This window comes from Rhinopithecus bieti, unplaced genomic scaffold (genome assembly GCF_001698545.2).
Source record: "Rhinopithecus bieti isolate Rb0 unplaced genomic scaffold, ASM169854v2 scaffold_15296, whole genome shotgun sequence".
Lineage (NCBI taxonomy): Eukaryota > Metazoa > Chordata > Mammalia > Primates > Cercopithecidae > Rhinopithecus > Rhinopithecus bieti.
The window spans coordinates 2,704,668-2,728,987 of NW_016809075.1; the positions used below are offsets into that span (position 1 = coordinate 2,704,668).

Below are 24,320 nucleotides of genomic sequence, written 5' to 3' on the forward strand. Positions count from 1 at the left end.
CAAGAGCCCTCCTGATTCAAGTTAAAGGCCAAAATGGCAGTTTCAATCACAAATAGCTCCTTTGGTTGTCATGCCCTAAAAATAAAATTGTATGTGGAAGTTAACTGATCCTTAGCTACAGCCAACAGGCTTATTATTTGCATGAATGGGAACTGACTTGGTTCTAAAATTTCTGTTTTGCCAGGCAAAATTTTTTATCCACAAGCCATCATTCAATTTGATCATGCAAATAAAAATGGCTGTGAGGTCCAGATCCTGGGAGAAATTCAGGGTTGGAATGTCAATGATAATGACAATCATTATGTTCCGAAAGCCCAACAATGTAAGTAAGTTCCCTGGGAAGACACAGAAAGTAAGATGAGGCCACTGGCCTAAAGAAGTTTCTGCAATCTTAAATTTGTACAACAGTCTCCTTCCCTACATTGTTGCATGGACTAAAAACAGAATAGGCAATATTGTTCATTCTAGTTTAATTCCATCAATAAAAGACTTTCTGAATGCCTACTATGTGCCAGCCACTCTTCAGGATGTTAGAGTTCCAGCAATAAACAAAGCAGCTAAAATTCCTGCCATTATATATCTCAGATTCCAGGGGAGGAAAAAGAAAATAAAAGTAAGTGAAACATAAATACTGGATAGCAATAAAGTTATGGAGGAAAATAAACCAGGGAAGGGGAGTAGAAAGTTGGGGAAGGAAGGAGTTGCATTTTAAAAGAGGAGGTCACAGTCAGTCTCACTGAGATGACATTTGAGTTAAAAACCTGAAGGAGGAGATGGGAAAGTCTAAAAGAAGAATGTTCCAAGAGATGGGACAACCAATGCAAAGGTCCTGAGGGGGAGTGTGCCTATTCTACTCAAGAAACAGCAAGGAAGTAGAGAGAAATGAGCAAAAAGCAGCGTAGTAAGCGACAGGGTCTTGAGGACCCTGGGAAAACTTGCCTCTAGTTGCCACAACTAGGATATTCCTCGCCTCTGCACTCAAATTTTCCCTGCTCCATTCACCTGGGTCTGTAATTTCTAAAGTGGAAGTACGAGAAGGTCTTATTTTTGCATACCTCCTGACTCCACTGAAAGTAAGCTTCTGGAGAACAGAGACTTAGACATCCCACAGATGGTCAGGGGACACACACTGAACAAAAGGATAAAATCGACAACCAAATAAAGATTCCAATCTAACTCCTAAACTGACGCTCATAAGGAACAAGAAAATACTTAGGCTTAGTCACCTCTGTAGCCTTTACTAAGGAGCACCTTACAAGGATTTGGGAAAGAGGAGAAGGGGGTAAAAAAAAATCAAAGAGGTGGAAGGTGAAATGGGAAAGTTCTAAACACCTCCAGAATCCCTAATCTGCTCTTCTCTCAATTTCGTTATAGCTCCCTGTCTTTTCTGCTCCAAATTTCCACAAGTACCAAGAAACGCTGAATATTCTCCAACCTTGACTATACAGAATGTGAGCACCCAGAAGGCAAATTCTTCTGTGTCTTCACATTGTGAATGACAGCCAAAATGTTGTAGGTACTTAACACATACACACATAATAAATAAAACTATATGAACACAGTTTGCTCAGGCAATGTAGTAAATGTTCTATGGCAATGATATGAAAAGTGAGGCTGTTAAGTAGAACTGATTTCAAAGGTTATTGAATTTTTTGTAGGATATAAAAATAAGGTCTGAGATCTGAAACCAGGGATGGGGTATCTTGTAATGCCTGCTACTGTTACTTTCAGCCATCAACTCTAGGGAAAGAGAGGAAAAAACTCAATTAGACAAAGATGATTTACCACTGCCAATGTTTTTACACAAGCCAGATGAAGTTGTAAATGAGGGTGTGGTGCAGATAATTAGAGCTATCCAAATACTGGAAAATTTACAGTGCAAGTCATCAATTTTAGAGCTTTCTCTTCTAAATGGTAAAGGCAAATGCCTTCACTCTTATTTTTCTGTGCAGGCAGATTTCTTGCATTTATTTACTGAGATATAATGCACCTTGTTTGAGACTGTGAAAAATAAAAGATGGCCTTTAGGAGGTTAAAACAAGCCATATGCATAGACTACAGGCAGAGACTGAAATAATACCTAAATATATGCCAAGCCAGGTACCTGGCAACCATTAAAAAAGCATCAGTTAAATCTCAAGAAATAACAAAAGCATCCCCAAATAACTATGACTTAGGAACTAGCCACTTGACTGTAGAACAGTCTTGGAAACAATGGTTTTCAAATCTGAGTAGAGTCTTGAAGAAAAAAAAGATGATGTATTAAGTGGAAAAAAAGGAGATACAAAATTTTGGTAAGTATGTGACAAGTATGTAAAAACATACTTGTGAAAAGATAAAAGTTACACCAGGGTTAGGGGAGCCTTTTTCAGTAGGAGGAAGTCTTTCCCTGTTTTTGTAATTGGGTTACATTTCTTTATAAATTTGATTGGAAAATTGGAGGAAGTCACTTAAATAGAGTTTTAAAGAAAACATTACATTTTGCTTCTCAGAGACCAGCAGGCTGTTGGGTGAGGCTGGGGCCAGACCTGGGGAGGAATATGGTTGGGGGTTGAGGCCAGAGAGCCTAAGGTCTTGAATACTTTGCTGTGGAGTTTGAAAATCATCCCATGGACAAAAGGAAGGCACTGCAGTCTCTGAGGAGAAATCGCCTAATCCAAGCTGAGCTTTCAAGAGCTGGTTTTTGTGGCTGGAAAGACTTAGTACCTAGTTCAGAGGTCATGTTAACACGTGGACAGGAGGAGCGAGCAGGAATGGGGGCCTAGAAGGAGGAACAACCAGACTTACCAGATTCCTGGGGAAAAACCATCACTTAGTAGATCTAATCAAATGGCCTTAGTATCGTCTGGCCACCAGTCCCTCCAGAAGCTGCTTAGGAAGGTGTCAGGAATAGTCTATGTGGACACTACCTAATATGCCTAACTGCAAAGAGAACACATGACGACAATGGCACCAGTGAACTTCTGAGACTGGGGGCAAAATAATACAGAAATGCAAGGTTTTTCACCTTGTAGAAAACCCACCAACTTAGGAAATGAGTTAGAGGAGAAACAGAAGGAGTCTTAAAGTGAGATGCGTACCATGAATATTTAAGAACGCAAACACATTCTGGTCCAGCGTATTTCGTTTCACTGCTCCTCAAGATGCATCCCAGTGGTGTATTTTTCTTTATCTTCCCACTGGGTTCTTTTGGACTGGCCTTCCCCACGCTCTCTGTCTGCACATAAACCACAACACTGCTACGTCTTATGATAAGGCAGCTAGTCCTGAAGACTTGATTCCTCAAGTATAGCACTCTATTTCCACAGTCTCGGAACTTTTCATTGAGCACTCCATCAGTAGAACACAATCTAAGCACATAGGATTCTGAGTACATCCTTAGTATATGTGCATATTTATACAGAAATCAGATAATGATTACTCTCCAGCTCATATATTAAGCACTAGTCAATTTGTTTCACTTTTGAAAAATTAACAATAAATAAATATAACTTTTGATATTCAAAGGAATGCCATTTTTCTTCAGACCACTGCGGTAGCCACATTGACCCAAAAGGTAAAGGAATGGAGGGCTCTATGGAAAGGACCTAGCAGACTGGACCCCAGGCCTTTGTCACGTGGGAAGAAAGGGGCCCTCTTCCAAGCATGCATCCAAGTTCACTGTGGGCAGGCGCTGGAAAACAGAGTGCAGGAGCTTTTTGTTGTTGCTGCAAATTTTCCAGCTCAGACACATCTCAATAGGATAAAGGTCTCAAACTGCTTTATTTCTCTATTCATTTCCATATTTCCTCCATTCAAGTCAGCCTCATCCATGAGAAAGTTTTCCATCAACCTGTTACTTGATGGATTTAGCAACCACTGATGATGACTGCTTTGCTCTACTGTCTCATCAGGACTTTTATAATGCTCATTTTCTAATTCATTCCTTTTGCATTTATTAGTTGTGATTTCTCCAAGATTAATGACTTTCTCTCATCAACTGTTTGATTATTTTCAAATACAATTTGTGCTAGAAAGGCATGATCAAAGCTGAATTCTTTCACTTTATTTTTTACAGTAATGAGGTGGTATCCTAGCAATCTGCAAAGGTGACCTACTACACTTTGTGGAGTCTTCTTGGTTGGTATATCATTCCGGAATCTAGAATCTTTAGGTACTCCCCTCTTTTTGTATACTAAAGATCTTGGTTCCTACAACATACCTATAACAGTTTCAAGTAACAATATAAATATTTCCCACTACAACTGTATAGTCAAAAGATGGTCTTTTAAAGCCACTTAAGTAATAATCTTCTCCATATGAGAGGTTAACATCAACCTCATGCGTATAGCTAGGTTTGTCTCTGTTTTCAATTCTTAGTGAATGCTTTTCTTTTTTACTTGAATTTTTACTGTGGTAAAAAACAAGTAACACTAAATTCACCATCTTAACCTTTTTTAAGTGTTCAGTAGTGTTAAGTATATTCACACTGGTATGCAAGAGATCTTCAGAACTTTTTCATCTTGAAATACTGAAACCCCATAGCCATTAAACACTAATTCCTCCTCCCAACTTGGTAACCACCTTTCCATTTTCTGTTTCTATGATTTTGACTACCTTAGATACTTTATGAGTGGAATCATATGGTATTCACCCTCTTGTGACTAGCTTATTTCCCTTAGCATAATATCCTTGACGTTCATCCATGTTGTAGCATATGAAGGATTTCTTTCCTTTTTAAGGCTAAATAATATTCCATATATATGTATACTACGTTTTTCTTTATCCACTTGTGTGGATGAACATTTGGGTTGCTTCTACCTCATGGCTATTAGGAATACTACTGCAGTGAACATGAATGTGCAAATACTTCTTCGAGATCCTACTTTGAATTCTTTGGAATATTTCTCTTTTAAAATCAGGTAAAACATTTACATGGTCCTAAAGTCAAAATAAGGAATATTAAGAGACATTACCCTTCTAGCCCCATCCCTGGATACCTTTTTATCCAGTGAGAATCACTTTATCCAATGGTAATCACTTTTATTAGTTTATTTATCCTTTCATTGTTTCTTTTGGAAATATAAGTTCATTCATATATACTAACATGACCACACACACTCTTCCTCTATATCTGACATATATAAAAGGGAGTAACTCTACATTGTCCTGCACGTTGATTCTTATCACTTAAAATATCCTAGACATGCCCCTCCTGGAATGAAAGCCTTCCTCATTTCTTTTTATAGCTACGTAGTACTTCACTCTATTAATGGATCATATTATTCACTCAGTCCCCTATGATGATTACTTGGGTTGTTTCTTGTTGCTTCCTATCACAAACAGTGCTGCACTAAATGCCCTTGAGCACATGCCACATCTTGATTTTGCTCATTACCTTTGGAATAGATTCCTATATACGAGGTGCTTAGTTGAAGAAAGAAAATGCAGAGGAGGTTTTACTAGATCCTGACAAACACATCCCTATTGGGGTAGTACCACGCTGCATTCTAACCACTGGGGTTGAAGAAGGCTGGTTTTGCTCACCGCATCATCAGAATAGCCATGCTGTTCAACTTTTGCATTTCTGCCAGTCTGTACATGGGACATGGTATCTTGGTGGAGTTTAAAAATGCATTTCTCTTACCGTGAGTGAAGTTAACATCTTTCCACATGTTCAGAGCAGTAAATTTCTCTTTCCTCTAAACTTAATAGCCTTTTCCCATTTTTCTGTTGGAACATGGAACTTTTTCTTAATTTTTATATATATATATGTATGTGTACCTGTAAGGGTCTATATTAGTAATTTAGCCCTCTGTGGTATCATTTGCTTATGACGTTATTGGTTGTTGTTTTGCCATACAGGTTCTTCTTTTTTTAAAAATATAGTCAAGCATATCAATTTTCCCTCATTTCTGCTGAATTCTGAGTCATGGTTAGGGAACTTATTCCCTTCCCAGGTTAACAGAAATTAATCCATGTTTTTATCTTCAATTACATTTTAAGCAGTGAATTTCCTTCAATTTAATCAACCAATACTGCTGAAATTCTCCATCCATGGAGAACAAAATAGGTTTGCAGGACTGTAAATTCCAACATTCTAAAATAGAACTTTGTTTTCTAGGAAAAAAAAAAACCTCTCTTCTCTACACCCTGGAAATTCCATCTCTTGTACAGCACACACCTGCCATATCACCCAGCGGTTTTAGTCACTTTGAACACAGTTAATGTTTTATTTCACTTGATTTAACACACAGGTCACTTCTTAGGCTATTCTGTGCCACCTTATCCCATCCCTCAAAGTTACACAGCAAAGTCAAATCACAGGCAAACTGAGCATCCTCACCACATTAGGTAAAGCCATCTGTTACCTAATGTGCCAAAAATCAATTTGCCCCATGAACTGTGCCCCAGGGATGGTATGTAATAGCAGGATGATACAGCTCCATGAACAATAATGTTTATGAAGCATACAACACACTCTCACAAATCTGAGCTTAATAGAACACTTAAGGATGAGTTGATTTTTAAAATTACTCTCCATTCTTAATTCTCCCTTCTCATGCCTAACACCCAAAGATTAGTCCAATGCATGTGCTGTTACATTTAGTGAGTGTGAGACAGGGGTTACCTTCAGGTAGCTGCATACAATGGGAAGGGACAACCACATGGGAAGAAGATTAGGAAGGGGTCTTTTGGGTCTTGGTTCTACAAAGCAAACAGATTCATCTCAGAAGTTACAAAGTGGAAACCTCTGGATCAAGCTTATCCTGATAATTTTAGAAAACAGGAATTCTCTCATCATCCAAATTATCTCATGTGGCCTTTCACTTCTGGAATAGGGCTTCATCTCATTACTCAAGACTATTGACTTACAAAATAAATTCACTGTTGGCATAAACACTATCAAATGTGGTTTTTGAGTTCACAGTCCTCAGTTAATTAGAAATGAGGCTAGTGCCAGGTAAACAGAAAGCAGCAGGAAGAAATGGTAAAAGTGGGAAAATAACCCTATAGAAACAGAAAATGTCTAAGAGCCTTAGCATCTGTGGCCAGTTAATTCATCATCATTTGGTGTGCTGTTCTTACTATATTGGCTCATGAAATAAGCACTGCTGCTGAAAACAATGACACCAAGTCAGCAAGAGAAGGTAAAATTTCATTCTGGGCCTAGGATTGAAGAAGTCAGTAAAATACAAAACGGAGTTTAAAACAGTTCAATTTTTTAAAAGCTGTTTTTTTCTTTAAAAAGTTTGATGCTTAAATAATTAAGGTTTAATTATGTGGAAAATAGATCTGCATGAAAGACTTCACCCCTCATTAATGACAAAGTGTACCCTAAATAGCATCTATGTGGCATAAAATGTGTTTAGTGCCTGCCAATCTAAAGTCACTGCAAAGTCCTTTCCCAAGTAGTTTCTAATGATACTTTGTACTGAACATTTTTTCTCCAGAATATTTCCAAGGCTTTTCAAAAAATGTTAATGTGGCCTTTTGATTTCAACTAAAAAACAAAACAAAAAAATTCAGTAATTCCCAAGGAAAAGGTTCAACAGCACAGACTTCTACAGCTAATGGTCCTGAGAATCATAACCCAAAATATATGGTGGCTAATTTTCTCATCTATCCTTGGTGGCATTCTGGAAAGCATACATGAAACAGGAATACTCACGGAACATGGTATAAAACTGCTGAGGGTTCAGATTCCATTTTCCCCAGGGGGTCTTGTGGCCTTTCGATTGGGCATAATTTGCATGATTAAATTCGGGTTCAGTACCAAATGAATCGAGGACTCGGAGCATGCACCTGAAAGAAAACAGCAATGTGTTTAACACTACATACTTGCCCCCAAAGTTGAAAAGGTAAAAGCTCTAACCCTTCCTTCAGGACTACTAAAAATAGGTAAATCCTTTTAGACAGACGCAGGTCCAGACAAAAACGGAGATGTTTTAGAATAGCTTGTGTACCAAACATCTACTTGTGTCAGTTTAGCGCCTGAGACATCACATAGCAGACACGATTTGCTTCAGATCGGGTAACTAATTACAGAGGATCAATCAACTACCAGCAAAATAAAAAGTTCTATGAAAGCTTGAACTGCGGACTGCCATGTTCAATGCTGTACCCCCAGCACCTAGCCAGAGCTGAGCACACAGTAGGTGTCTAATCAACTGATGCCAAAGAAACAGAGCTACCATCTACAGAGGTCTTATTCTGCTTAAATCATATGACATGTGTTATCTCTAGGAGAAATCACTCAACGTTTTCATCAATTGGAGTATTCGACTTTATATTAAGCTTAGAATCTTTCAGTAGGCAATGGTATTTTTTATATATCTGATAGCAATAGAACTTTATTTGCTTTCTCCTAGAACTTGAAGAAATGTAAGTGAAGACGTTTTGTTTACTATCCCACCAAAGCCATAAACAGGGCCAAATCTGGTCTACCGTCTATCTTTGTACCGTCTGTGAGCTTAGAATAATCTTTACGTTCTTAAATGGTTTTTAAAAAATATTTTGTGACATGTACAAATTATATAAAATTCCAATTTCCATGTTCAAAAATAAAAATTGCATTTGAATGTGGCCACACCCTGTTGTTGATCTATTGTCTATGGCTGCTTTCATCCTGTAACAGCACAGCTGAATAGCTGCAGTGACGCATATATGGCCCAAAAAGCTCACAATGTTTACTAGCTGGCTCTTTTCAGAAAGTTTCCTGACCACTGCTCGAGAGTGCACGAAGAACAACCAATTGGAAGAAAGGAATCAATCCCCAAACAAAATTTATTGATTTTGGTAACATTTCATCACTGACTTTCAAAGTATTTGATGTAAATGAAACTTGAGGATGGCCAATAAAAGCAGTTCTATTTTCTAGTATGTATCAATAATACTTCTGAATAACTTTTAGAAGACTAAGAAGCATAAAAGTAAAGATTGAAACCCATATTTTAGAATCAGATGATGGTAACGACTTTTAAAATCTGGCTCAGTTTTAAAATCCAAACATGAGATTGGACTTTCTAGGAAATGTACTCATAAATTTTCTTTTCTGTGTGCTAGTTTTCTCGTTAGAGATCACTACAATTTGTTAAGGCCAGGAAGTGAAGAAAAGAAAGGCAGGAAGGCCACAACCACACGTCAAATACAAGCTGACCACAGGAGGAATTTCCCTGTCTGAGATTCTTGTGTGGCTCTCACGGAATATGCTCTCATCATAGCGACAGTTTTCACAGTATCATCGAAGATATGTCATTGGCCTGGTGGCCAATAGGTGGGCAGAAATAAAGCCCACAGTCCTGAAAAAAGAAAGCTAGGGACCCAAGGAACAGATCAGTGTTTGTTTTCTTTGCTCTTTGAATAGCTCAGACCATCCCTTTCCACTTAATAAAACATACGCATTTCTTACATTTTTCCATTAAAAAAAAAGGTATACAAGGAACTGGTTTGAGCCAGTATATATTCTTCTGCAAAAGCTGGCAGTGTTAATGGTGGCAGCTCTGCAGGTCAATGCAAAAAGCAGGAGGAGAGGACAGGACCCACGCTGATTTGTGGGGCTGGGGAATGCTCCACTCCTTCCAGAGAACCAGACCCGGGATTCGCCAGCACTACTTTGTGAGTCAAAGATTACAGCACTCTGTGCAGGCAGAGCAGGGAGAAACGGGTCACTCTCATCATAAGGAGCCTTGGCTTGAAGGCTCAGCTTCTTCCACTTATTGGCAATTGACTCCAACAGTCTACAGCTGTCCTTGGTATCTGTTGGATTGGTTCCAGGACCCCTGTGGATACCAAACTCCAAGGATACTCAAGTCCCTTACATAAACTGGTATAGTACTTTCATATAACCTATGCACATCCTCTCATATTTAAATCTCTAGATTACTTATAATGCCTAGTATCATATTTGTATTTTTATTATTGTATTATTATCTTTTTCCTTCAGATTTTTGGTCTGTGGTTGAATCTGTGGATGTGGAACTCATGGCTATAAAATGCTAACGATATACTCTTCTCTAGCTTTGGCTGGTGACCATATTTTTAACTCGAAGTTTTATTATTGTTATTTTTGATTTGGGCAACTAAAACAAATCCTGATGAGTAAAGCTGTCTGCTAAGGGCCTAACGCCTAAAAGCCCGGACTTTGCACAGTGCCTAGATGTAAGCTATGTGGCACTGGGCTCTTCCTGAAATAGGAATGGAATGATCAGATGTCTCTCAGAATTTGACATCCTTTTACTTGAGACTTTTGCTTGGGAATTGCTTTTCTAGCTTATCTAGGTTTAATTTATAAAGCACAGACAGGACACTGGACTTGGTCTATGACATGGAAGGTTTGACATTACAGTTTTCCTTCTTCAATCACATCCTGCATCTGTGTGTTTTGCAACTATTTTTATAATGTGTTGCTAATATTTAGGCCTTTCCTCTAATGTCTCTGTGTCTGGAACATCATAAGCAGACCAATGACTTAAAAAGATATTTGTTTTGATGCCCAAGGCAGCTCGCCTTCTTTTAACAGGGATCACAGCAGTCATGCCAAGTAACTCCTGGAACCTTCTCTTTGCTGTCAGCCACACTACTATGAAATGGATGTTCAGGAGCTCCTTGCCATGCCCTAATTTCTTTTTTTTTTTTTTTTTTTTTTTTTTTGAGACGGAGTCTCGCTCTGTCACCCAGGCTGGAGTGCAGTGGCTGGATCTCAGCTCACTGCAAGCTCCGCCTCCCGGGTTCACGCCATTCTCCTGCCTCAGCCTCCCACGTAGCTGGGACTACAGGTGCCCGCCACCTTGCCCGGCTAGTTTTTTGTATTTTTTAGTAGAGATGGGGTTTCACCGTGTTAGCCAGGATGGACTCGATCTCCTGACCTCGTGATCCGCCCGTCTCGGCCTCCCAAAGTGCTGGGATTACAGGCTTGAGCCACCGCGCCCGGCCGCCATGCCCTAATTTCTAATCTGGTGTTTGACATAAAACATGGCATATCTTGGACTACTTGCAGTTTACTTTCTTGTATGTCCTTCGACAAAGGCCTTGTAGGAAGTAAAATGGGTATGAGTTTTGCAGTACCTAGCAGAATACTAGTTGCGTGTAGGCATGTAACATATGTTTAACTGAATTTCCTAGGTCCCTACGTAAATTGGACAAAATTTACAATTAATTTTCCAAGGGTTTGCTCCTAATTGAAAGATCAGATAACAACAATACATTTAATGGAATACATACCAACAACCAAGATGAATACTGACAATTCACCTTGGTTGTTGGTATGTATTCCATTAAATTTCTGATTTTTAAAAGGGAAAATTTTAAATCTTCCCTGACAATTTCTAATTTTAAAAGGGAAAGAAATCGGCAAGAAACTACCAAGGGGACCTGAGTAGGCTTTTAATGGAATCTTCGCTTCATCACACCACAAAGACTGCAGACCTAAAGCACTAACAGACCTCCTGCCAGGTAATATCACTAACATAGCTGATTTATCAAAGAAAGGCAGATAAACATTACATTCATCCATAAAACCCCCTCTGAGATGGTGCCTTTTCATCCAACAAGAATGAAATGCCAACAATGGTGACCATTTTAATAATAAAATTGTCCTTTTTTAATTCACCTAAACACTACCACTGAGAATATTTTTCCATCCAAAGAACTCTTCTTAATAGCGAGGATATGTGAGTCAAGGGAAGCTTGTACTGCATAGATTCCTTTGCACATTTATCAGATGTCTGCCATTTACAAAACGGTAGAAAACAACAACTCTACTTTCGTCAAGATTTCAAGAAACAAGCCAAAAACCAGGAAAAAACCTAACGCAAAAGGTAGAGCACTATCTTGGCCTGCAGCAAGTTTTTAGTTTTGCTTTTTTTATATTTATGTGCCATTTACATTGTTAAATATATTTAAGTTTATTCACCTTTTAAAATTTATCTTTTAAAGGAAACTTTTAAAGACCATAAATAAAATCCAGTATTATGCAGCCATAAAAAAGGATGAGTTCATGTCCTTTGTAGCAACATGGATGAAGCTAGAAACCATTATTCTGAGCAAACTGTCACAAGGACAGAAAACCAAACACCGCATGTTCTCACTCATAGGTGGGAATTGAGCAATGAGACCACTTGGACACAGGGTGGGGAACATCACACACCGGGGCCTGTCGTGGGAGGGATAGCATTAGGAGATATACCTAACGTAAATGACAAGTTAACGGGTGCAGCACACCAACATGGCACATGTATACATATGTAACAAACCTGCATGTTGTACACATGTACCCTAGAACTTAAAGTATAATTAAAAAAAATTCATTCTAAAATTGGCAAAATAACTCAGTTTCTCTGTCCATAAAGTTATTAGCCTTGATGAAACTGACATGAGTAGTCAGTGTTATCTAGTATTGTTGTTTACTACTCTCTCATGACTAAAGACCTCCAAATCATTTGATACTCCTGGCAAGGACCAAATTTGGTGATTTGGTGGACCTTTGTAATGAGAGGAATTTTTAAATGTGATAAAGGACAAAAGCAATAAAAGACAAAACAAAAAATAAAAATGAGAAATAAAAAAAACCCCCAAAAATTAGAAAGAAAAAACCCAGTATTGACCGCCATACATGCAAGATAACAACAACAAAAAAGCGTATAACCTTTAGGAAGTATTTTACAATTCGGAATAGATACTTTTGCCTGCTGAATGCTGAGATTCACAGCTATTCTCACATTGTTAAGAATGCATGTGTTAAAAGTAGTGACAGAGATATAGTAGCATCAAACTACACCTTTCCTCAAAAAGACTGAAAGAAAATTGAAAAATTAATACATTTCTTTATATAATTCATTGTGATTTAGGGCCATGTTTGTATACCACGTAAAAGTGTTTCAAATACTAAATCGTGGTCCCAAACCCACACTCAGGGGAACACTGAGCTACTCTACTAAATAATAAAGACTGCACAGAGTACACATGCACCACAGTAATACTAATCATGGGCTTATCTTAAAAAGTGCAAGATCCCAGCATTCAGATAACGTATTCCCAGATTTCCCTTCCATGAATGACAAGAATACTGATGAGGTAAAGGGTAAGAAAAGTCAATCATGATCTAAAACCCAAGGAACACAAGAAATGACACTGTATGTATCTTATCAAAATGGTTATTTGATTAAATAGACAACACTGGCATACGTATACTGAGAGGAAGGCTAAGTATTAATACTAGTCAAGGTAGAAAGGAGCTTAACACTTGTTTTCTATTTTTAAGAAACCAATGAAAATAATGAATAGCCAAAGAAAGTACAAAGTCACTGAGAATCTGAATTTCAATTATGAATGAGCAATACATTCCATACAGCTGAAAAGATACTATTTGATAAGCTTTTTCTACCCACAACCATGCAACCTTTGTTAAGGAGGGGGAAAAAACCCCTTAAGTCAGAAAACCATGCAGCACTTACTGGTAATGAACCCAGGATGGTCCAAGAGTTTTCTTGAATTGAGCAAGTCCTACAATATCAATATAAATGAGCTCAACAATCCTGTCTCCTACAGTTGGGCAGCCAGATCGGTTTCCTACAACCTTCTTCATGATTCTAGAGAAACGGCAAAAGACAGGGGAGAAAAAAGAGAAAAATCATTTACTTAAAAGGTAATAAACTTGGCAACTTTAATGGTCAAATGCCACCACAACAATCCTTATTAGAGATGACAGCATGGCCCTTTCAAATCTGCTACTTATATAAATTATTTCCATCCATTAAGGCCAACCCAGTACCCTGATTCTGACTCTTGCAAAATGGTGCAAATGGTGGCATATAAACACAGTCTTTGAAATCAAGGAAGACATGAGTCTGACTCCATCACCACTATGTAGCAGCCGTGAGACCTTAAACAAGTTACTTAACCTCTCTCAAACTCTTTGCTCATCTTCCAGAAAACAAGGACTGGATACAAAGAGCATTGGACACCAGTCTCTCAAAGGTTCTTCACAATGAGATACTGAAAAGAAAGTGCCTAATGAATACCAGATACTCAACAACTTAGTTTTCTCCCCCAGAGCCTGTTCTTACGGCTCAGCACCCTTATTAACCTACCCCCTCCCCTTTTTCTAAATGTCTTCAATTTCTAGCCTCTATAGTATTAACTTCTTTCTACCTGTCTCATACTATTCCTTAACTTTTTCTCCTATGTCAAATTTTTCCTCCTAGCTTGACCGTATTACAGAACTGGCACTATGGTTTATAGTTTTATTTTTTATCACCCTTTCCCCCACCCATGCATCCATCCACACAAAACCACACTTGTGCTCAGAGTGTGATGATGTACTTGATTGGTAGGCCAACTTCATGTGTAGGAACAAGTAACTGCTAACCCTACTGCCACCCACTTACTAATCAATCACCACTGTTGCTTATCCCGCCTCACACCCCACAATAATTCTTCACCAAATAATGAACATCTTGCTTCAAAGGACAAGAGTCACAAACAGGACTCTGCTCGACAGCTCCGTATTACCACCACATCAGCCACCCTCCTTCCTTCTCCCCTGTTTATGAAAGAACTAGGTTCTGCAGAACCAGTTTCTTACCAAGAGTCAGAAAACCCTTTCTGTTAAGGGCCAGACAGTGAATATCTCCATCTTTGCAGGCCATACATTCTCAGTCACAACTGGCCCATTCTCCCATTGTGGAATGAAGACAGCTATATATGATATGTAAACAATAGGCATGGCTGTGTTCCCATGAAACTTTATTTATTATTTGTTTTCAGATGGAGTTTTGCTCTTGTTGCCCAGGCTGGAGTGCAATGGCACGATCTTGGCTCACTGCAACCTCCACCTTCCGGGATCAAGAGATTCTCCTGCCTCCGCCTCCTGAGTAGCTGGGATTATAGGTGCCTGTCCCCATACCTGGCTAATTTTTATATTTTTACAAAAGAGAGACAGGGTTTCACCACGTTGGTCAGGCTGGTCTCGAACTCCTGACCTCAGGTGATCCACCCGCCTCGGCCTCCCAAAGTGCTGGGATTATAGGCGTGAGCCACCATGCCTGGCCCCATGGAACTTTATTTACAAAAAAAGACAGAGGGCTGATTTGGCCTGCTGAGCCATAGTTTGCTTATCTCTGGTCCACCCCATGCTCAGTGTTTCCCAAACTCCCCTGTATAATGAAATTACTTGGAGGCATCACAAAATACTTACGGCTCTGCCCTACCCCCAAGGGTTGGGGTTGTGATTTAATTAGCCTGTGGCATGGTCTGTGGGAGTTTTAAAAGATACCCCAAAGTTAAAAGATAAATACAAAGATCTCCAGGTGGTTCTAAAGTACAGATATATTTAAAGACCACTGCTCTATGTTGCTTCCACAATTATCTTCTTAAATAAAACACAGCTAGCCCTGACCCCAGTGTGCATAAAGACTACTAGAGTTAAGTCCTCACTTAACATCATCAATAGGTTCCTGAAAACCGGGACTTTAAACAAAACAACAGATAGCAGGCCCACCAATAAAGTCATTTCCTTCAAATCAGTGGTTATAATGTTAATGAAAAAAATTGGCTTGATTTTACATAATTTCAGTTATAGTCCTAGTTTCCAAGAACCTATCAACAATGTTAAGTGACAACATACTGAACAAATTTTCCCTCGACCATCAAATTCAGTCTCTGACTGATAAATCCCTAACATGCCTTTCCTGACCTCCCCAGGCAGTACTTGTCCCTGGTACTACCACAGCACTCCATTTATTTACCTACCCACTCATTCATTCACCTATTTATTCCTTCACTCATTCACTCTGTAGTTATGTGAGTACTCATTAATTGCTAGGCACTATCTAGATGCTCACTACACAGTGACAAACAATACTCAGTTTTCTGCAATCCCAGTGCTTACATTCTAGCATCCACATACACCTCACTTAGCACCAATAGAACTGGAATTAGTGTAGTTATTATGTAATATATTAATTGTAATTATCAAATGATTGGCAGCTCCTTGACCATGCATTGGTCATCTCTGTATGTCCCACATCAAAACTAGCCTAGAGAAGGCACCAGATGAGTGACCGCTAACTGTATAAATGCAGCCACTTTGTAGGTTGTGTATCCAATTTTTTTTTGTTTGCTTTTGTTTTTTTTTTTTTTGAGACAGAGTCTTGCTGTGTCACCCAGGCTGGAGTGCAATGGCATGATCTCAGCTCACTGTAGCCTCTGCCTCTTGAGTAGATGGGACTACAGGCATGAGCCACTGCACCTGGTTAATTCTTGTATTTTTAGTAGAGACAGGGTTTCGCCATGTTGGCCAGGTTGGTCCTGAATTCCTGGTCTCAAGTGATCTACCTACTTTGGCCTCCCAAAGTGCTGGGAGCCACCATATATTGTTTTAACATGTCTCTCATCTCAATGAGCTCTAGAATGTTCATTCAAGGTATTTTTTCTGGAAATATATGACATATAGCAACATGGCAACTTGACTGTTGGGTGGGAAGTCTCCATGGGCAGTTATCCTAAGCAACTGCAGGGGATGGAAGCGTCCCTGCTCAGCCATCTATGCCAATATAGAAGGGATTATAGGAGGGCTGGAGCTAGAAGCAAATTTCAGTGAAATGAAACACCCAAGTAGAGTTAACAGACTCAGGTGAAAGTTGGCTAATTGAAAAAGGACTGGCTCAGGGCTTTCAGGAAATTTATTCTATCCAAATTAAATTACAAACAGGAACCTGCCCTGTTTTAAGACTTAGAAAGATTGATGTTGAGTAGGCAGTGGTATGAATTTCAGCAAGAGACAGGGAATTAGGAAAGTCAATAATGTTTTGTGCTACAGATGTTGGAGCACATCTGTAATAGCAAAGAATAAGCTCCTTAGTTTGAATTTTCTGGCATTCATTTATGAAGCCTCTGGAGCCTTCAGCTACAATGAAAACGTATTATCCTTTTCACAGTGAATGTATTTAGCTCCTGAAAATAATCTTCTTATCTCCTGTTTAGTGAATTATCACTTTCATTTTCCTCGACAAAAAATTACACACTACTAGAGGTAACACTTTAAGAGTTTACAATTTCTTTTTTGTATTCTGATTTTAAAATTGAAAAGTAATCTCCTTACTCTTTGAGCTCAGCCAGTGAAGCTGAAATCCTAATGTCATGGCCCAGTAAGTACAGAGATGTAATTAAATCACTCCACTGAACTAATTCACCAAGAGGGCCACCACTGAAAGCTGTCTCTGCAATCTTAAATCCAGATTCCTTGGTCAGGAGTCCCAGGTGAACGAGGACCTGGAAAACAGAGAGGCATATACAGATTCACACTGAACCACATACAAAATGCACAGTATTGCGCCAAGAAGTGATCAACAAATTCCAAAGTCATGTTTACATCCTAACAAAATCTCAGTGTGGGGAATGCTGTTTTTCTAGAAGGTACAAAGGAAGGAAATCATTTTTCATTGTGGTTTTAGAGAAATAAAATCACTGCAGCCATTGGTATGGCTATGAGTACAAGGTTATGGACAGATAATCCCACCTTTTGAAAGCACAGTGTATTTGTAAAATCGGGATTAAAGGAAGGTAAGACAGGACAACATTTTCTAATACTCTTGGTCTTTTATCTACAGCTAAAATACTTCTAACCTCTTACCATGGAAAATTTCAAATACATAGAAAGGCAAACATGACAATGTAGTCAATACCCAAGTAATTACTGTGTAGCTTCAACAATTATTAATGCGTGACAAATCTTAATCTATACCCCCATTTTCTCCCAACCCCTCTAGATTATCTCAAAGCAAATTGTAGACATATCCTTTCATCTGTAAATATTTTGGTATGTATCTCTGAAAGGAACAAACCTTCACTTGAAAAATATAACTTGAACATCACTACTATCCCTAAAAAACCTAGTAATTCCTTAACATCATCTGATATCCAGTTAATATTCATACTTCTTCAACTGCCCTTTATTTTTTCTAAGTGCACTTGTGCGATTCAAGAGTCAGAGAGCATACATAATAACTGCCTCATATGTCTCTTAGCCTCATAGGAAACAATGTACAGGTGTGTCTGTCTTGGGATGTTAGCAGTCTTTGATGGTCACTAGCTAGATCCATTAATCCATTGGGGACTGCAAAATGATATTTTACCATTCTTTGTTTATTAGCTGGAATACCTCTCTATGAAGAGAAACTACCCCTCATCAACTATTTGGTCACCCTGAGGTTAACTCTAAGGTTATAGATAAATGTAGCCAAACTTGTATTTGGTATAGAAGGAGCCTGATAAATATTTGATTCTTTCTCTTTATTTGCCAGTTTTTCAGAACAATAAACTTGTTTTTTAGCCTACTCTAATGATGATCTACGAGGATTTTTAATTAAAAAAATCATTATAACATCAAAGCTATTTGATATGCTTCAAAATATTGTGGATATTCCTCTCACCAACTCTCCAATTGTCCCACCTGGGCCTGTGGGAGGCTATCCAAGCTGGCTCCTAAGTTCCTTTGACACGATCCTAGTCTTCTTTGATAGTTTCTCCACACATGTGCCTGACAAGATTGTTCTAGGCTCAACAGGTACAATTTCTGCCTTGGACCTTAATAAGCCATTTTTCCAAGAACCTCTTATACCACTTAGTAGAAATAGCATTTAGAGACTAAAGTGTGGGGCTTAATGGACTCAATTTTATTACTATTTATAGGCCTTACTGTGGCCCTACTTAGGAAATTTGTTTTTCCTCAAAGATAAAGCAAATCATGAGTTCAGACTGGTGCTTCCAATTCAAACTCAGGGTTACAGTGTTTTTACATAACATCACCAATCCTACCATCCATTCATTCTTTTCTTCCACACTGCAAATCCCACTTCTCAAAGACACTAACATAATTACTCATCTGCTTTACTCCAATGTTCACAATGGATTCAGAATATCAATGCTACCGCATATTACATGATTAATAAAAATGGTTTTAAGATGTTTTTACAGTTTTTTATCCTTTGTGATATCCCATCAGAAGTGCATCATTTACTGTGTTCTAAAGTCACTAAGAATAGTCTTTCTGTGTGCTTCCATCAAAACTGGATGGATATATAGTCAGTTCTTTTGTTTTGTATTCCTCCTAATTTTTAGTTTTTGGTAATAAAATTTCGTTTAGCACTTACATAAAATGATTCCAGTGTCAGATCTACAAAGTCAGATATATTCAGAAGTCTAGTTTCTATGGCAGTTTCTGTTGCCTCCATGCTAATCCCAACTCCCCTTATTTGACCTTTTTTTTTCCTTATTGTAGTAAAATACACCCAACATAAAATTTACCATTTTAATGTATACGGTTCAGCAGCATGAAGCACATTCACATTATTGTGCAACCATCATCACCATCTCCTTTATTTTAATTTTAGTTTATCAACATAAGAAAATACATTTGCAAACTAAGAGCAAGAAGCAAATGTATGTATCTGTATATATGTATATGTATACATAGATATAAATTCCCTCTCTCTCTTAAAAATAATGTACACTATTCTCTATTTTCTTCACCTAACAATACATCCTCGAGGTTACTCCACAGGAATATATAGAAAATTCTTTATTTCTTTTACAGTCCACCTGCGCATGTGAACACATGCTCTTCCATACACAACCATTTGGTGACAGAATGTTTGATCCTGCTGTCTCACAAATTCACGAGATCTAGGCAAAAGTGATCTATCAAACTGTGGCTTGGGGTCCTGCAAATATATCTTTATTTTCTTTTTCAAACATATCAAATCAGTTGGATTAGGAATACCAAACTCATTTTTAAGTTTTTTAGATGTGGGAGCAAATTGTTCCCTTTGCTCAGTTCTGAAATCAGAACAGTTAATCTAAAGCCAGACCACCAAATCTATAGCTAACAGGGCATAAAGTCATCTAAGTCCAGGGGTATTCGAGAGGTTTTCCAAGTCTCTCCTCATGAACTAGAAAGAAACTGGCTCAAATTTAATCAAATTTCTCTCTCTCTCTCCTAGGAGCATAAGCAGAAGCACCAACCAGACAGAGTAACAATGAGATTCACTGGCTGTCCAAAAGCCAAGGATGAAAAACAACAAAAATATAAAATTTTCATGATGATATGATAGGAAGCTCTCAAAGGTTGGATTCAGGTAAGGAAATGGGGGAAAGTTTCCTGATACCCTGACAAAGACAGGTTCGAAGGAAAAGTCTTACAGGCAGATATTCTGCTTGGCTTCACCCAAGAAACTTGTGCCAGACCCTGCTAAGTAGGAGCATTGTAAGTAGGCAAAGGCCAACCCAAAAACAGCTGTACAAGAGACTGAGCAGAATCACCCTGAGGGAATATCATTTGAGATATGACATTTCTCTTAGTCTTGTTTCCAAGCAAAATCAAATTTTAAAAGAAAACTGGCATCTAACTGCACTGAATTAATCAGAAACTTACTTTCTTCCGCTTTCTCTTTTCAAGGTTCTGCTTTTCTGCCAGGGACTTGATTGCTTGGATCCACGCGTCAGCCATTCGCCGGATCCGTAGTCTCATCCACCGGAATTCTTCATGCTTTTTCATCATACTGTAGAGAATATTAAAATCTGTACGAATTTCCGCCTAGCAACAGAAATTTAATAAAATGAACAGAAGATAAAAAGTCAGAAAGCATAATGGTTTTCATGACGTGACATTCGAAAACTTAAAAGGGTTAGTCAATTAAATTGAGAGCTTCAAAAGTAAGTCTTGTCTGCTGCAGCTTTGACTTTAAGGTCCCAGGACTGCAAATTGAAGCAAAGGCTGCTGACTGCTGATCTGCCGGAAGGGACATCATTAAAAAATTAGAAATCGAGAAAAGCAGCATAGGCATTACAAAGCCCTGAGCTATGTTCAAATGCAGTTTTTACAATGAGTATGGTTGATGTACCTTGAAATTCTCAGCACTCAAATTTACTGTGCCACTTGGATCTACCATAGGACAGCAGACTTCTAAGAAAACTGAAGTCAATTCTTAGCAGGCTGTTTGACAATGCGGAAGTTGCCAAAAAGCCTCTTTCTGTCCACAGAGTTAAATAGGGAAATAAATGTTCATCTTCTGGTTTTGTCCCAGTCCAAACAAAAATTCATTGTTCTCTAAGGAATTTAAGAGCCAGGAATACTACTTTTCTGCCATGAGCAAGTACAATTTAAAATTCAGACCAGAATAACTTAAAAGCCAGGAAGAATATTTTTCCTAATGTTCCAGAGAATATAGCTGGATACAATCAGTGACTGGAATAACAGAGAAACATAATAACCAGTATTTATTTCACAGAACATCTCAAACATGCTGAATCCACCTTTTCAGCCATCACCATAGCTCATTCTAAACACTCATCTCTTTTCTTTCTTTATTCCCCTTTGAGATAGGGTCTCATACTCCCACCCAGACTGGAATGCAGTGGCACGATCATAGCTCACTGGAGCCTTGAACTTGGGCTCAAGTAATCCTCTTGTCACCTTAGCGTTCCAAGTAGCTGAAACTATAGGCACACGCCATGCTCAGCTAGTTTTTAAATTTTTTGTAGTGATGGGGTCTTGCTGTATTGCCCAGGCTGGTCTCAAACGACTGGCCTCAAGCAATCCTCCTGCCTCAGCCTCCTGAAGTGCTGAAATTACAGGCATGAGCCACCACACCCAGTTTCATTTCCCTTCTTGACTAAACAATATCCTAGGACTCCTGTGGTTTACAGCATGGGTCAGCAAACTACAGCCTTTGGGCTCAATCCTCACTGCTTATTTTTGTGCATAAAATTTTACTGGAACTCAGCCACACCCCTTCATTTACATATTATCTAGGGCTGCTCTCTCTGTTACAATGGCAGAATTGAGGAGCTGCAATGAGACCACATGGCCTGCAAAGATGAAACTATTTACTATCTGGGTATTTTGCAGAAGTCTGCTGATCTATGGTCTAAAGAACAAAGACTTATGCTTTTAATGGGGCAACAAGTACTTTCACAGTCCCCTTCCGACCTTCCCAGTTTCATCTTCAGTCTAGCTCATCCAATTCCCTATGGCCTTGGCCAACTGAACCATGCAGGCTCTACTCCCAGAAACTGCCATGCTCTCATTTTCCCATATGAGAGATACACTTTTCTCCTTGACCTTATGTAAAATCACTCATCATTTTAAATTCAGCTCCAATGTCATCTTCACTATGCAATCTACCCTGAACATTGCAGACTAAAAGGAGCTCTTCCTCATTAATTCCCACAGGCCTGTATTACAGCATTTGTGACAGAGATGGTCATTATCCGCCATCACCCTTATTAGATCACATAGGGCCTCCACATCTGGTACCAGGTCTTACTCATATCAGTAGCCCATCATTTAGGAACCCTCAGAGAATTGCATAGTAAACAAACATATGTTAACGGTTGACTGATTTGGTCACCTAGACTTCCACAGAGATGAATAACAGAAGTTTTTCAGTGTAATACTATTTCAGGTTACAGTTGGCATTTCTAGAAGATTCCACGTGTATCACTTGGCATCTGACCTAAATGCCCAAGTCTAGAAAGAGTTTTCCAAAATCACTTACCAATGAATTATGATCAGCTTCTTCGTAGGGATTTTTTGCTCTCCAAGGTAAATGAGGACACCAATTTTCAACCTAAAAAACATCAGTGACACTAAGTATGCAACTTCATCTATAATAATATACAAACAAAGCACCGAGAACAGCTCCTGGCACATAACGAGCACTATATTAATATGTGCTATTTTTATTATTAGCCAAATTCCCATGCTTTTGGCTAGTATTCAAGATACAAGTGCCCTCTCAGATGAAACAATCAGCAGCAAAGGTCAGAAGAAAGAGATTATACTTTACATCTGTCCTTCAAAGTACTTTACAGCAATTAATTCCTTAGTCATTTAATCCTCACATCTCTGTACCAGAAGGAAAGGGAATCTAATGGCAGAAAGTTAAAAGACTGAAACCTTGCCACCGGGGAATGAGAATGTAAGGTGTCTCTGTGACCATTTAGCAAATGGACAGGAATGATCCTTATCTGTTGTGGCATATTTGGAAAGGAAATTGAATGGCACTGAAGCCACAGAACTCAATCCTTTATCTGGGTTAGGAATGCTACTGATAGTTTAGGGCTAATTGGTCAAGGTTTCTCTCATTTTTTAGCTATTCACTTCACACTATCTCAAGAAATAAGGTGATAAAACCTATTTGAGGAGGAGAAAAAAAAAAAAAAAAAACCTCGATGATCTTGTGAGAGCCATTCTGGAGGATGGATTGTTCTGTCAATGCATAAGGTTTAGAAATTGAGGGGAGGAGGAAAGAGAAAGGAAAAAAGAATTTGATTTTATAGAAATTATTTCAGCAAAGGTTATCAAAGACTATTAGGCAACTTAATTTCTAGCAAAAAAATGAGAAATGCATTAAAGTTATATTGATGTCTATTCTCTGCCAAAACTAGTCATAATGAAGACAGCATTATCACCTGTTTACTAATAATGAGATTATGAAATATGGCTAACAAACAGGCATTGAAAATAATTTTTCTATGGCCAGGTAGACCCATAAAACTTAATGAGCAGTAGAGTGAGGGAATGTCCTTAAAGCGGTCACTAAGATGGCAGAGACATGTGTGGAACCATGGCCTCATGGGTCAGCACAAGACAGTTTGCCCTTTCAGTCTTGGTAAGTTTTCCAAGAAACATGTCAGTTTTACTAATCTAGAAGTTACTCATAATGCAAGGTGATCTGTACTATAACCAAAGTAATTGGCCTGATTTGCATAAAGCCATCTGCCACTGCAGATGATCCCAAAGCAATAAGCAGAGAGAAGCAAAGCTCGGCGAGAGGGCGGAAGCTCTGAATAGGAAAAGTGAAATATTCTCTTTTCTTCTTATGGAATAAAATTAGACCTTACCATATTTGTGAATGATTCAGAGACTCAAAAGGATTCCCCACAAGGAAAGCTGAAATGGTTTTTACTCATAAAAAAGAAAACACCAACTTGCCTTGGAGGCCTACAGTCTAATCACTGGGATCTGACAACAACATGACCATGAAAGGCAATATCTGCAGCTCCACAAATGAGAAAAATGAGGAAAAACAGCAAAGAAAAGTCTGCAAGTGGATGAAGCCTAAGCTGGTCTCAGCAGCATTATGCACATCTGTACCTTGTATTCTTAGGCCAGATTGAATTATTTAGCTCCAATTAGATTTGTGCAAATGGACTCAATAAAGCATATTTATAACATGAAGGCTTCAAATGGATTGTAGACTTGATTGTGAGATATTTAATGTCAGCCCATCCCACTCCCATCCCCGCAAAAAAAAAAAAAAAAAAAAAAATTTAGATTA

General features: G+C 38.5%; 1 protein-coding gene across 1 annotated transcript in view; it reads right to left on the bottom strand.

Moving 5' to 3' along the window:
• The window catches only part of MGAT5 (alpha-1,6-mannosylglycoprotein 6-beta-N-acetylglucosaminyltransferase), a 200,697-nt gene that overhangs the window by 95,599 nt on the left and 80,778 nt on the right, over positions 1–24,320 (bottom strand). Inside the window, 5 exon segments of the mRNA XM_017888489.1 lie at positions 7,652–7,785; positions 13,434–13,568; positions 17,081–17,250; positions 20,411–20,572; positions 22,536–22,607. Of these exon segments, the coding sequence (XP_017743978.1) occupies positions 7,652–7,785; positions 13,434–13,568; positions 17,081–17,250; positions 20,411–20,572; positions 22,536–22,607 (673 nt within the window).